The sequence below is a fragment of the Diorhabda sublineata genome, chromosome 9 (genome assembly GCF_026230105.1).
Source record: "Diorhabda sublineata isolate icDioSubl1.1 chromosome 9, icDioSubl1.1, whole genome shotgun sequence".
NCBI classification, from domain to species: Eukaryota; Metazoa; Arthropoda; class Insecta; order Coleoptera; family Chrysomelidae; genus Diorhabda; species Diorhabda sublineata.
The window spans coordinates 9,284,387-9,299,684 of NC_079482.1; the positions used below are offsets into that span (position 1 = coordinate 9,284,387).

The window sequence follows — 15,298 nt, forward strand, 5'->3', positions numbered from 1 at the left end:
TGTTTGATAGACATGTATTGTGTAGTGGTTGACCAATCTGCTGCAGATAACAGAAAAACTTTGGCTATGTCCAGTGTCCATTAATACTATTGGACGAAGAATGTGTGACTTATCATACGGCATAGAAAGTCAACTAATCCCAAGATATACGTAAATCGAAATTGTTTGCTGTCCAAATGGATGAGTCATTTGTCGTCTCAAATAATGCCATATTATTATCTTATGTTCGCTACATTGATTATGTAATCAATGATATCAGAGAAGAATTGATTTGTTGTATCGAACTACTATCCTATATAACAATATAAATATTTAAGGTAATTAATAATTATATGGAAAATCACTTCAATGCGCTGCTGCTATGACTGTTAGACATAAAGGTGTTGCAAAGGGATAACAGACGTAGTATCAGAAGGATTAGTAATCGCACCCTGCGTTATTCATCGCGAACATTATGAATAAATTTCGGTTTATTTGGATAACTTATTCTCCCTAAAAATTTTTTACCTTCATTTTGCAGCAACAATGCCCTATTGCGCAGAGAATATTTCGGATTTTGGCCTATAGATAGCATTACATGTAACTTAGTCGCGTCACTTACTAAGAATTTTTCATTCTTCTTATCAAATTTATTCGTAACATTTCCGTATACTTTGAATTTTTCCATAATCATATTTATAGCGAAACACTTTTAATTTTGTGAGGACCGACTAATAGGCCATTGTGAGAAGATTGGCCCAATCTCGTGTTTTGTGTGCTACTATAGCGTGTGCTACTTTCCCAAATACAGTAAGTTTAATAACGGCTCTCCCTAATTTTAATAAAATTTGATTCCTTTTTCCAATGGATAGATCTGATTCTTTATTTCTACCTTTCGGTTAGTAGATCTTAATAGGAAATGGTGGTTGCTCCTTTTTTGGAATGGCTTTTCTTAACATGAATGACTTTCTTTAGCAATACTTAAAGCTAACCCAAGCAGTTTGTTTAAATAGTCTGCAGCCAAGATGTTGTAAAATTTCAACGCTTTGTTCAGTCTCTTTAATTTTGTCAACTTCATTTCAATCGGTAATATAATGATTATATCAATAATTTTTAAAAAATTTTCATGCTTAATTGTGATCAAAAACATAACTGTTATTAAATAGCAATTAATGGTTTAATGTTTAATAATTATTTTTGTTGAAAAATCGGATTTTCTGAAGCGTTACGTCAATTAGAACGCGGAAGGAAAACAGTTATGTAATGAATATCCGTAATTATTTCAATCGATGACAAAAGGATCTTCGGTTTACATTGAAGAGTGAAATAATAGAAATTACCAGATGTGAATAGTTTATCATTCTTTTGGTATCACAACCAAGACAACTAAAGATAATTTTTATGTATATTTGATTTCAGTTTTTCGAAACTGATTAATAAATTATTGATTGTTTATTTTTTATTTTTACAGGATTACTTATACTCAGTTCGGCATGCGGCTCCGAAGGGAATACTACCAATTTACAAAATTCCGAAAAAATAGATAGTAGTAAAAATATTATAGAGAAATTACCAAAGACTGATTCCCAAATAAATTTAGTTAACAACGATACTCATATTAATTTAGATAATTCCGAATTACCTAAATATTCAGTAGATAATGATACTCATAAGAATGTAAGAATTGAAGAAGATGTAGATAGTGATAAAAATGATGATAAAATGAGACAAGAAAATTCTAGATCGATAAATTTGGACAGATTGGCATCTCCTGATTTCCATACCAATGAATATTTATCTGATAATCAAAAATTCATAGTAAACTCTATTCATAAATCATCCACCAAAAGTTATTTAGACTTTTCAGACTATCAAGTAGCGACACCTACAACGGATGACCACGATTTGAGGTTTGAGGAAGCTGGACAGAAACTAGAACAGGATTATGAAGAAAAAAACTCCGAACATTCAGAAGAACATCAGCTAGATGAAGACCTAGATGCTGACCATAAAGATATTAGTCAAAATTTTCACATCGATACAGTATTTGGAAACTCAAAACACAATCCCAATGCCTCGTTGGATTACAAAGAAAGAACAAAAATTTTGAAAAACAATACCTTCGATGATAATTCTGAACACAATCGTTTCAGTGTAGTTAAAGTTCAAAAACTCAATTTTGCTTCCGAATATAATGTTAGCACTTTTGATGAAGACGATACAGGAACGATTGAGTCAACATCTGATAAAGAAAAAATAGAAACAACGTCTCATAAAAGTTTCTTTACTACAAGAAAACCCATTACATTAACAAAACCTCCAACAAGTCCCAATAATCATATTTTAAATAATAAAATTGAGTCTGAAACTATCAAAGCTATTAATTCATTAACTACTGACTACCCCGCAGTGAAAATATCGAATGTTGAGAATGAAATTATATCAAAAGAACAAAATATTGATGAAAATAAAATTATTCCTTTTGAAACAACTAATTCTGAGACTGTTGCAACGGAATATTCAACTATCACAACAGAAAAAAATAGTACAACAGAACAAAATAGAAAAACAAACGATAGAAATAATGAATTTACAACCAAAACCCCTACGACAACAGAACAAGTAGAAACATCGCCAATTGACAATGATGTAACTACCACCCACGTCGCGATTACCAAAACATTGAAACGTGAAGATCATGCTAGTTCTACTGATGAAAATGTTCACGAATTAACACCTTCAAATACTGATGAAACCACGGAAACATCTACTTTTACTAACCATTGTATGGATGATAGAGATACTGATATAAGTTCCAACAAAGATATATTGACAACCGAACATACAGAGCTGGGAACTGTCTCGACCTCTTTATTGAGGAGTGATATAACTATTGAACATTCAACTGTTACTCCTACAACAGAGGACACTACTATCACATCAATATTATCATCCGAGATTACAAGTAAAATATCAGAAGAAACCACAAATACACCTACTGATATTACAAGAGACACTACAGCGATTATTAAGAAAGAAACTGCTGAAGACACGACAAGAGTCACTATAGAGATTATGGGAGAAACTACTCAAGAAACCACTCAAGACATTACGACTGAATCTAGTAGTAGAGTTTCCAAAGAATTTACTTTTGAGGATAAAACTGAAAAATGTGAAACAACAACCCAATCTCAATCAGAGTCACAAACTGAGCAAAAAACGGATACAATTAGTAGTACTGAACTAGAAACTACCACATTAGAATTAGAAGCAGAAACTGAAATGAGCACAAACACTTTTGCTTCAAGTACCTACCTACCAAGTACAGATTGGGATACCACTACAGTTGCAGTTAAAACAATTCCAGTTACAATAGAAGAACGAACTACTTTGTACCCAGTGAAGGAAAATATGTCTACAATAAATGAGGTACAAACAAGAGAAAACAACATAATGCCGTTAAATGAAACCTCGACTTCGAGTTTTATTCCATTGGTAACTGATCTTCCAAAACCAAGGCAAAATGAATCTGTAATTGAAGAAGCAACAACTGTTGTAACTACATCAAGTACCGATGATTATACATCGGATTCATCGTCTGTACCAGATTCGGGAAATATCGGAGGCATTGAGGATCATAAAGGAAAAATTGCCGCTATTGTAATATCTTCAGTGGGAGCTATATCTTTGATTCTATTAGCTGGACTTCTGGTAAGTTACTTCACCGTTTTTCTTTTTAATTTTAAACACAAGGATATATTGAAAAATTCTCAGCCTACTATAGAACCAAACAAAATTTCAATGTAAATATATTTTATTACTCAACATATTCTCCTCTTAATTGGATACATTTATTACAGCGAAACTGCAACGTCTCTAGACCTTTCAATAAAAAATGTTTCTTCTTGCTCTGCAAACCAGACTTTCACAGTTTTTTTTACCTCCTCGTTGGAAGAAAATTTACTAACTTTTTTCCAATTGAGGAAAGGGATGATAGTCTGACTGAGCGGAATCTGGTGAATAAGGGGGGTGTTCTAGTAATTCAAACCCTAACTCCCGAATTTTTTGCATAGCAACATGAGGTTTGTGTGTAAAAACAAACACCTTTGGATAGCTTTCCGTGTCTTTTCTCTTTAATTTTTTCCCGTAGAGTGGTCAGTAAAGTCGAATAGTAATCTCCAGTTATTGTTCTGCCCTTATCTAAAAACTCCATCATGATTACTACATGGCAATCCCAAAAAACTGAAGCGAGAACTTCTCCAGCACGAAACTACTTAGGTCTTCGAGTGTCGCCATTGCATCGATTGTTGCTTTGTTTCTGGATCGTAGAAATATACCCAAGTCTCAACCATAGTAACAATTCGGTTTAAGAAGTCTACATCGTTTTCAAATCAAGCTCAGATCGAACGCGATGCTTCTACCCTTGGCCGCTTTTGGTCAACATTCAAACATTTGGGGATCCATTTTGCAGCAATTTTTTTCATGTCCAAATTGACGTGAACTATATGATAATATAATGTCATGAACTGCATCGATATTTTCGGGAACTGACACAGAAACTGGCCTTCCCGATCGGTCATCGTCTTCAATGGAAGATTCACCTCCTTTGAAGCTTGCAGTCCAATTTTTCACGGTCACATACGAAGGACATTGATCACCAAGGGTATTAAGCATATCTTCGTAAATCTGCTCATCTCTTAACCCTTTTAAATACAGGTACTTGTTGATGGCTCGATACTCCCAATTTTTCGATTTTTACAATTTCTGTGGACATCTTTGTTCTTTTAATTTATTGCGTAGCTCTGGTTTACTTTTTTGACATCAAACTTTATACACAATATTTTGTTTATGCATGGAACTGGTCTAGACTAACTAGATATCAATACATCCTCGTATAATGAAATTTCAAATAACATGAATATGATTATATTCTTTTCAAAAGAATATTGTTACCTACACAGGTAACCAACGTTGTGAAATAAAAACAAGCTAGAAATCGTACACAACAAATATGTGTTTTTCTAAACTCGATAGAAATTACGTAAAGGTTAAATGTCTTACTATACATACACTTTTCAACATTTATGATTTGTATAGTTTGAATAGATTGACGCTGTTACAATTCTACTATAAGATCCATATTTACTATCAAAATTAATAATTTTCTAGACTACTTAATTATTTTTGTGGCGGTCTAATAAAGCTTTCTGTCATCATGTGGATAGTTTCCATACAGTACTCTCCATATGATGCAATAACATATATTGAAGGAACGTGAGGAGAATATTTCCAATTTAAACGGAAGTATGAAAGAAGATTCAAATGTACCGATTGTGTTTTTTCCTCCAATACGTGGATACTATTCTGCAAAAATCTTGGGCCATCATATAAGATCTAGTTGTTGTATGATTGCAAAATTGTCTTCAGCACTGAAACTTATTTTTGTCTTAATATAGTTTTGTTAACAAAACCTATCCGTAATGAACCCTACAGGCTCCATTACATCCAAAAGAAGAATCTTTTGGACCGATTGGACCTTATTTTTTCAAAAATTAAGCCCGACCTCGGGTTATGTTTAAAGAAATCATTACCGCTCAGATTAATATTTTTTTGAAAATATGGATGCCACTGATCTGTGTGAAATATGGTTTCAGACCAGTTAATTGGACTCTAATGTAATTTAACATATTGGTTATTTTCTGCGGGACCACATAGTCTCTAGTTTATGGCAAGGTAGTACTAACTTGTTATGCTTTGTGTCATTAGTGACATACAAGTGTTTGTGGCCTAAATTCGGACGTCCAAAAAGCTTTTTGTCAAAAACAGCCACAATAGTAATATAACCGAATAAATTTAATATGTTTGTTCCGTATATGTTAATACCCATTTAACTTTTTGATGGTCTTTTTTACAATGAAAATGATGTCCGAGAATTTCTTTTTATACTAGATAATCTGTTCGCCAAAACTTCATTAAATTTGTTCATTAAAAAGTCTTTAAAATATGGTATCAGTTTTGGTTTATTTTTTACATGTAATAAATAGACTAAACTTATTGCATTATTTTCTCTAATTCTTTGAAAAGTAAGCGGGGGTATATTTTTGCAGTATATTATGCGGAAAAGGCAAAAACGTTTCAACTACAAACAAAGATGTAGACCAGTAAGTCTCGACCATTACAGCGTTGACAATGTTTCAAGTTACAACAGTACCAGACGAAAGGCAGAAAGACAGTCAAAAAGATCATATGGTAATCCCGCTTTTGATGATCCCGTAAGTATTATTGGTCGAGTTGATTAACTTGTAATAAGAAAATAGTTAAAACTTACCAGTTCCTGTCAAATCAATTAACCATTAATAAAATTTAATTTTTATTATTGTGACATGTTTAATGAATCATACCATGAACTAATCGACTTTTTTATTAGATAATAATATATGGGGTGTGATTAAAAATGCGGAGATTTTAAAAAGTGAAGCACTTGGCAAGAAATAATACTCTTATCCCCACGTAGCATACATGACTGGAAGAATTTCTAAAACGTTTGTTTCAAAATGGCTTTTATCTGCTTTTTAGTGCCTTCTCAATGTCAAGAATGGTTTCAGAAAATTTCTCTTTTAACAAATTGTCGGAAAAAACTATAAGTCCTAATCGTCTTTTTGTAGAAGTTTGTTTGACTTCTTTCACATTTTATTTGTTTTTAAGATTATAGGACGTCCCACCCGTTCTTCGTCTTTTACTGCCTCTTTTCCACTTTAAAATTGCTCTTCCCACTTGTAAACTATCACCATAAAATTATTTCGGGAACTTACACTTTTTTCAACTTGAAACAAGACACTGCAAAACCTATGTGACTAAATCAGCTTTAGTAGTAGAACGTGAGCGAATTCAAATTGTCTCAACACTTCAGACACATTAGATGAAATTGTTGCTATAAAAAATCAGTATCCGTATTTTTATCATACTTCGTAGATATACATACCATACAACTATTTATTAATTATGAATATTATACAGGTGGTAATAACTCATCCTTTGAATCTATCCGCTCTTGTCAAATTTGCTTCAAATACCGAAGACATCAAAGCAGAATTTGAAGAAATTCCTCAGATTACTGCAAGGATAAGTGAACTTCCGGATGGCTGTGAAACTAAAAACCGGTACGCCAATGTGATACCATTACCAGAAACAAGGGTATTTTTACAACCTATCGACGGATATCCTAACAGTGATTATATAAACGCAAATTATGTAACGGTAAGTTGAATGGTTATCGATAATCAATTGAATATTTAAATCATTTCACTGCCTTAGTTAATTCGAATTTGTAAATACGAGAAATATATAATAATCATTAAACTACTAAGTTACATAACGTAATTCACTACTACTAATTTATGAGACGACGTGCAATTGATACTAAATCAGTTAAAAATCATGAAATTAAGAGAAAATTTAAACATAGTTATATCTATTCATTTAAATTGTACTAATGAAATATTTAGAATGGACGTAGTTATTCATACAACTTTTTGAACTGGTCATAAATGAGAAAAAATATGGGGAACGTTTATATTTACGTTCCTGTTAAAACTGTGAGTCAACCGTTTCATTAAGAGAATGAACAATTATTAAACTAATGATGTCTGATCTCGATAATTACTACTCTTTTTTCCTTAGAAATATTCAATCACATCCAAATATATTTGCTTGCTACTGAGATAATTTGGATAGTTTCGTTATCAAAGAACTTCAACTGATATTTGTCCTCCTGGAAATTATCATTTTAAAAATATACAGTTATTTATTATTGTTTTCTAGCCTAATTTGTGAATATTCGCAGTATGCGTATATATATTTTTAATATCTATTTTTTCTCTACTCCTTTGCCTTTAATTTTTTTTCTTTTTATCTCTCTAGTGTTAATTTTTAAAACTAGTAAAGTGTACATTGTTCAGTTTGGTAAACATTGAAGGTTGCAGTGTTAGGGTTCTTGTTTCCAAATAATCATACTCATTATACTTCTGAAGTGATTGATGAAGATTCTCTTAACTGATACATATTCATAAAATAACAAATGAGTGTTTCTAGTAGTTCAAATCATTATTGTATCTAGAAATGCTATTCTAGCGAAACAATCTCCCTTCTTATAGTTTTAGTTTCAACAAAATGAACTAACATGTGATTGAAAAATTCAATAAACATACAACGGACTTTAATAAATGCTCTTACATTGGAAAATTCTGTATCTGTCTGTAGGGGGAGCGGTTTGTATTTGTTTTAGTTTGTATAGCAACTAAAATGTAACACTAGTTATATGTTTATATGATTCGTTTTAATGAATTTTATGATGGAATCTAGAACCGATTTATTGTTTGAAGAAATTACTGTAGAAATATTTAAAGGTAATTGGAATCCATGTTTCATCAATTATCAGTTCATTTGTGGGTAAAATATGATTGGTGCACTCGAGAATATATGATTTAGGTCGGCAATTTTACTATTATTGCAAGTACACTTTGGAGAGCTTACTAAACCAAGTCTGTCAAGATGCGCCGAGAAGCGACCATGATTCAATTTTATTCTTGAATAATATTTACTTATGTTGGGAAATTCGAGGTGCGATATTTTTTTTGGCAGTCCTGGATAAATAAGGAAGTATTGATTTTTAGATTTATTAGTGATATCATCATATATTTTCGACCAGTCTATGATTTTTGTAATTACTAATAGATCAGAGTACTGAGGGGGATAGTATGTAACTATCCCGCGATAGATTTCCTGGCTTCAAAATCCGCTTTTTCATTACCTATGATCCCTACATGAGCCTTAGTCCAGATAAATGTTATATTTATATTTGAAGATCTAATGAAATATGAGAGTTTTTTATGTTGAAAATTACATTGTTTTTGAAATGTTTGAAAGGGGAGCCCTGAAGAGCTTCAAGAACTGATTTGGTGTCGAATATGATTACAATGCCTTTTGTTTTTTGTTTCAAACACCATGTTAGTGCTTTTTCTATAGCAAGAGCTCTGCGGTAAATATTGAACATATATTTGTTTCCGCAGCGAAATGCTATATCATTATTAGAGTTATAGAACCCTATACCTGTTCCATTGTCACTCCTCGAATCATCTGTGTAAATAATTGTGTGATCTTCAAATTTATTCAATATGGTTTCCATGAGTGCATTATTTAATGAAGGAATGTCGGTGTATTCAGGAATGATTATATTTGGCGTGAAAACAATAATCTCAAATTTGCTTCTATAAATTTCATTTGGGTTATATATATATATATATATATATATATATATATATATATATATATATATATATATATATATATATATATATTGAAATGATCAGAAATCTAAAAGCAAGTAGGTACATAATGAAAATTTATAATTTATTGAGATTAGTTTTACTAAAGATAATAATTAAACTAAAGGCAGAAAATCGATAAAAAAAAATAAAAGAAATTGAATTGATATTTGCAAGTTAATTAATTATAGTTATTTCATATATAAGGAATTATTTATTAAAAATGATATATTCTAAAAGGATTGCATATGTACAAATCATAATTTGTATCATAGAATAATGTTATTAATTATAAATTAATATAAAACTTAGTGGAAGATTGATTTTTTTTAAAAAAATATATGAAACTGTTTCCAAAATGACCCATAATAGTGAAAATTCATAAGCTATTAATGAAATAAAAGTTTATTTAAAAACATAAATATAAGAACTGACAAGTGTTTGAAAAGTGAAGGACATTGTGAGGAAACAAGAGCAGCAAAAGTCTAGTCAGTCATATTATATGGTTGCTAAGGAAAAAAAAACAAAAAAAAAGAAAAAGAAGGGGATTATTATTTATTGGAAGAAGAGTATCAGCAGAAAAGAGAATGGGGAGTGAAAAGTTATAAGAAATAGAAGTTAAATTTGAATCAAAATACAAAATAATTGCGAATTATTAAAGATGAATGGATGATAAATATCTGGACTGAAGAAAATCCAATGAGTTGAAGATTTGTTACTAATCCAATGAGTTGAAGATTTGTTACTGACAATTCACAGAAGTAAATGCAAGTTTTAGATCTGATATTGCAAGATATTATCATCTCAGGTCAGTTCCTTCACGTATTATTGGCCAATAATAATAATAGTAACAATATAAAATAATTTAAAAAAAAAGGGATATTACCTATACTTATGTTGACAATGGATAAAATTCCTTATTTGTGAGGTTAAGATTCCTTTTCCGTAGAAATAATATGAATTGTGTAGTATAATTAAATTTTGTTCAATGTATCATATGTAATCCTTCCACAGAAATAGAACTTCTTGATTATATCATATAAAATTGACATAATTTTTGAGTATTTTCCTTATATTGTACATCTAAATAATAGAATATTCATCTGAGTCGATTTATAACAGAGAACTGTGTAGAATTATCAAATTAGAGGAACGGCTAACTTCAGGTTAGACTCATAGGCGTACTCAACTACATTTTATTAAACTTTATTTGAATTAAAAATAATACAATTAACTTTTAACATAAAACTTTTATTGATTTATTAAAAAGGAAAAACATCCATAAGTTATCTATTTATGCCAGAACAATAGAAAAATAAAAACAATAATAGAGGTAGAAATAAATAATTACAATATATATATATATATATATATATATATATATATATATATATATATATATATATATAGTATTTTGGGTATCAACAAAAGATCAGTTGGTGGCGGAGAGTTTTTTTTATCCAATATTTGTTGGTAAGATTTTGTATATTTAAATTAGCTATGATTGAAAATAGTGATGAATTAAATGCTCTGTATTTAATGATTTGTTCGCGAGCTAAATAAAGCTCAAGATGGGCAAGATTTCATAACGCCTAAACATATTCTCAGGGCTTTGTACTGAATTCTGTCGAGAATGAGTAAGTTTGTGTTAGAGGTTGATCCATATAACGTGCAACAATAATCAATGAGCGTGCGTACATAAGCCCTGTAAAAGACAAGTGAGATGCCTGTATTAGCTCCCCATTTTGTCTTAGAAACAGTTTGAAGAAAATTCAAACCTTTCTCACATTTATCCTTCACAAATCTAACATGATTAGACCAAAGCAGTTTTTTGTCTAGGACAATGCCTAGATATTTATAATAATCCACTATAGGAAAAGAGGTATTATTGATTATTGTTGTGTCTGCAAGATGAAGCCGGTGTCTCGTAAAGCACAAAATCGCCGATTTCTCTGGTACAAGACTAAAACCAAGATCGTATAATCATCCTTTGATGCAGTATACTTCATGATGGAGCTCCCTCACGCATCGCTCATAAGTACTATGGGAGACATATATGCATATACACGTCCATAATGTTATGCAAGTCTGTGGTATAGATATTGAAAAGAATGTGACTAAGAATAGAACCTTGAGGTAAATCATTATTCACTATTTTAGGGCCATGTTATACATTACTGTTATCGCGAATAAATATCTTACGGTTTTTAAAGAGTTCCAAAATGTTAGCACATACCTTTTTGTTTATACCCATCATATTTATTTTAGAGAATAGGATATTGAGATTTACAACATCGTAGGCTCCTTTGAGGTCAATAAAGAGACATAAGTATTCGTTCTTAGAAAACGATAATTGGATATCTGAGACAAGTTGTGCTAGAGCGTCTACAGTTTCTTGACCTCTACGTAAACCATATTGACTTTTTGGTGCCAAGGAGTTACTTTCTATAAAAATCTCCAGCCGATTCTTAATCAAACGTTCAAAAGTCTTTGTTATGCATGAGAGTAAAGAAATAGGTCGAAAAGATGTCGTTGAATCAGGTTTTTTATTGGGTTTTAGTATTAACGTTATAATAATCTCTTTCAATTTATCTGAATAATCTTACCCAAGCCACCAACTATCATATACATCTAGGAGAAATATTTTGGCTGTTTCAGGAATATTATATGTATGTGAAACTATACCGGGAGCAGTATTTCGCAACGTTTTTATTGCAGTATGCAGCTCTTCTAGAATAAATGGTTTTCCTAGGAATTCCGATTTTGAGTGAAATGAAAAATTATAATTTTCTGTTGATAAAAATGGAGAGCTTAAAACTGATGGCGGAGCTAAAGAGTTTAACATTTGATCTATTAATTCTGGAGTTAAGTTTGGCTTTTTAGTTTGTTGATATTTATTATTAATACATTTAACTTTGTTCCATATGCTAGACAAAGGAGTACTTTTATTTAAACTATTTAAATATTCAAGTCAACATTGCTTCTTTTTTTCTTGAATATTAATATTGCTTTGGCGGTAATATTTTTATAACGTAGATAGTTCTCTAAATTAGCCAGACATTTATATTTATTCAATGCTTTTTTCCATTCTATAGATGCTGATGAACAGGTAGCATCCCACCAGTATAGTCTAGGATGGACATTAGTTCAAAGAATAATGATAGTTTGTCCTCATTTGAAGACAAATTTTGGTTAGAAGACTTGAATTTTGATTCAATAATATTTTTGAAAAGGTGCCAGTCTGCACGAGAATCTGTCCATTTAGTTGAAGGGTTGATTAGAGTTTACAAAGACACGGTTTGCAATTCCATAATTATTGGGTAGTGGTCCAATTCCATTGTATCATCAAATACTTCCCAGTGTATTTTACTTGCTAGAGAAGGGGTTGTTATGGTTAAATCAACTGCTGATTTATATTGATTCGGGGGGGGGGTTTACTCTAGTGGGAGTACCGTCATTGAGTACCACTAGTCTACCACGTCGGCTAACATTATTCCTTCTGGAGTATCTGGATGAGGACTCCACATACTAAAATGTGCATTAATCTCCACAGAAGATTGTAGTCAAAGGGAGTTGTTGAAATAATTGTTCCCAATGTTTATTATTCGCATAAACATTAGGTGGTTTGTATATTGACACAAAGGTGAGATTGCAGTTGGGTTAATTCTTCTGCACAAACTTCGATGTTTTCATTGAAATAGTTTTTCACTTCTAATTGCTTACAGATAATTGAATTTTTAATAAGAATTCCGACACCGCCATAACCGTCACCTCGACATTTTTTTAAGAAGTTATAAACTTTCAAATGAATTCTACTTTGTGTTTTCAACCATAATTCTGATAAAAGAATAATATCAATATTCTTCTCGTTTAGATATTTTTCGAGGCTTCCTTTGTTTTAAAGCAAGGATCGAATGTTCCATTGGCGAATTTTCATATTATGGTTAATACTCATCATCACTATTAATACTTATGTAATCCATACTCTTCTCATAATTTGTATCTACCTTGTTGAGTGTATCGCCTCTATTATAAAATATTGTATATAGATAGTCTTTGATCTTAATTTCATCGGTTGATTCTGGTTTTTGTATTAATTCATAAATAAATGAGGTAATTTGGACTATGATTTAATTGGAGTTGGGAGTAGTATTATATACGGATGAAATGGGAGGTGGGGCAGATTTGTTGGTCATGTTGGAATGATTTTTATTGGAATTAGATGAAGTGGGTTGTGAGGTCTGTTGCTAATGCCTGTTATGAGTAGATTCGGGAATATGCAGGTAGGTGACAGTGGAGGGGAGATGAATTTTCTCTTCTTGGATATTTTGGAGTTAATTTTAACCGAGGAATTTGTAATTTTGGGTTTTCTGAGGATGTTGTTCTCACCTCTAGATGACACTTCTGGAAAATTCTCAGCGTTTTTCAGTAATTTGAATCTATTATACGTGGTTATTTTTGCAAAAGATGGGTGTTCTACTACAAACTTAGCTTCTTTGAATGTTGCATTCTGGTGGGCCATTGTTTTTTTTTAATATTATATTGCTTGATATACTTTGAGCAGTTTCTAGAAATAGAGGTGTGATCTAACGTGTTACAAAATAAGCATAATATTTCTGATTAGCATTTTTTATTCTGATAACGAAATAAATAAACGAGTCATTTGTCAGTGTTTTGATATTTATTGTTAAAATCATATGAGAATCATTATAATTTTTATCGGGCGGCGCCTGTGGGTCGCCCTTGGGATCGGACATTTATTTGATTCGAAAAATTAAAACTATTTGATAAAATTGAAAAATATAAACTAATTGATAGGTGTACTTATCTTTTAGAGTAAAAACTACTAAACACTTTTTTTGGCACCAACATTATGTTTACGATCTAACTCGTAGTAGTGTAACTCGAAATTCTGTATCTAAATATTTTAGAGTATGTTACGTCCATTTCACCAAGGAAGGCTATATTTCCATCCTAGTAAATTTAAACAAATTATACTTCAATTTATAATAATTAAATAAAAATATCTAATGATGCAAACTCGAATTATTTACAATCAACAATGTACTTTTGCCAAGTTTGAACTTTCTCCACTTTGTTAGCATTGAATTTCAAATATTGCTCTAACCCTTTCAGTAAAAATAAATTTTGAAGTATGTTTGAAAGTATTATATAGTGATATTTATTTAATAATACATATGTGCAATGGTAAAAACATTTGTTTTGTGAGCATTAACGTTTATTGTATTTCTATCTTTCGTGTTATCAATGCTTTTAAAGTGGATTAAATAGATTAAAATGGTAATATTCCGAAAATAATTAAACAAAACATGTATATTTTTAGGGCCCCAAAAACACGAAAGGATACTATATTGCATGCCAAGCTCCCATGCAAAATACGGTCGATGACTTCTGGAGAATGGTATGGGAACAGCAGTCTAAAGTTATCTTGATGATAACTCACTTATATGAAAATGGAGTTGTAAGTTTTTTGTTATCGTTACAAGTTACGTATTTATTATTATTGAGTATTCGAAATAAATGAGCAATGAGAATTTTGTAACAAAAAAATGTTTTAGGAAAAGTGTGTAGATTATCTCCCTCCATCGGAAGTATTAGACTGCAATAGGTTATTTGGAGATTTTCAAGTTACTTTGAAAAAGCGAGATGTGAAGGATAAATACATCATATCGAACCTTCAACTGAAGGTAAGTTATAAGTAAAATATTCTGAAAAATACAGTTATTAGATACTTTTTGTAGACAGAACTTGAAGTCCACATTATTATCAATTAAGAAGATCGAGGATTATCATTATTTTCGTCAATATTATAAATATAGATTCTGTTTATTACATCAAATTCTCTCTATTGAAAAGTTTTTATTGAAATGTGTCTTATTTAATTGCTTTAAAATGAATTTCAACAAATTTACAAAAATATATCAAATTTGAAAGCTACTTAGAATTCTTTAGTCTTACACCCATTTTTAATTTCC

The 15,298-nt window shown here is 30.9% G+C and overlaps 1 protein-coding gene across 3 annotated transcripts in view; it reads left to right on the forward strand.

Moving 5' to 3' along the window:
* Positions 1–15,298, forward strand: part of LOC130448543 (uncharacterized) — a 70,377-nt gene that overhangs the window by 47,108 nt on the left and 7,971 nt on the right. For all 3 annotated transcript variants that reach the window (XM_056785946.1, XM_056785948.1, XM_056785947.1), the window contains 5 exons: positions 1,451–3,690; positions 6,087–6,251; positions 6,997–7,236; positions 14,647–14,784; positions 14,882–15,010. In XM_056785946.1, the coding sequence (XP_056641924.1) occupies positions 1,451–3,690; positions 6,087–6,251; positions 6,997–7,236; positions 14,647–14,784; positions 14,882–15,010 (2,912 nt within the window). The remainder of the gene's footprint in view (positions 1–1,450; positions 3,691–6,086; positions 6,252–6,996; positions 7,237–14,646; positions 14,785–14,881; positions 15,011–15,298) is intronic.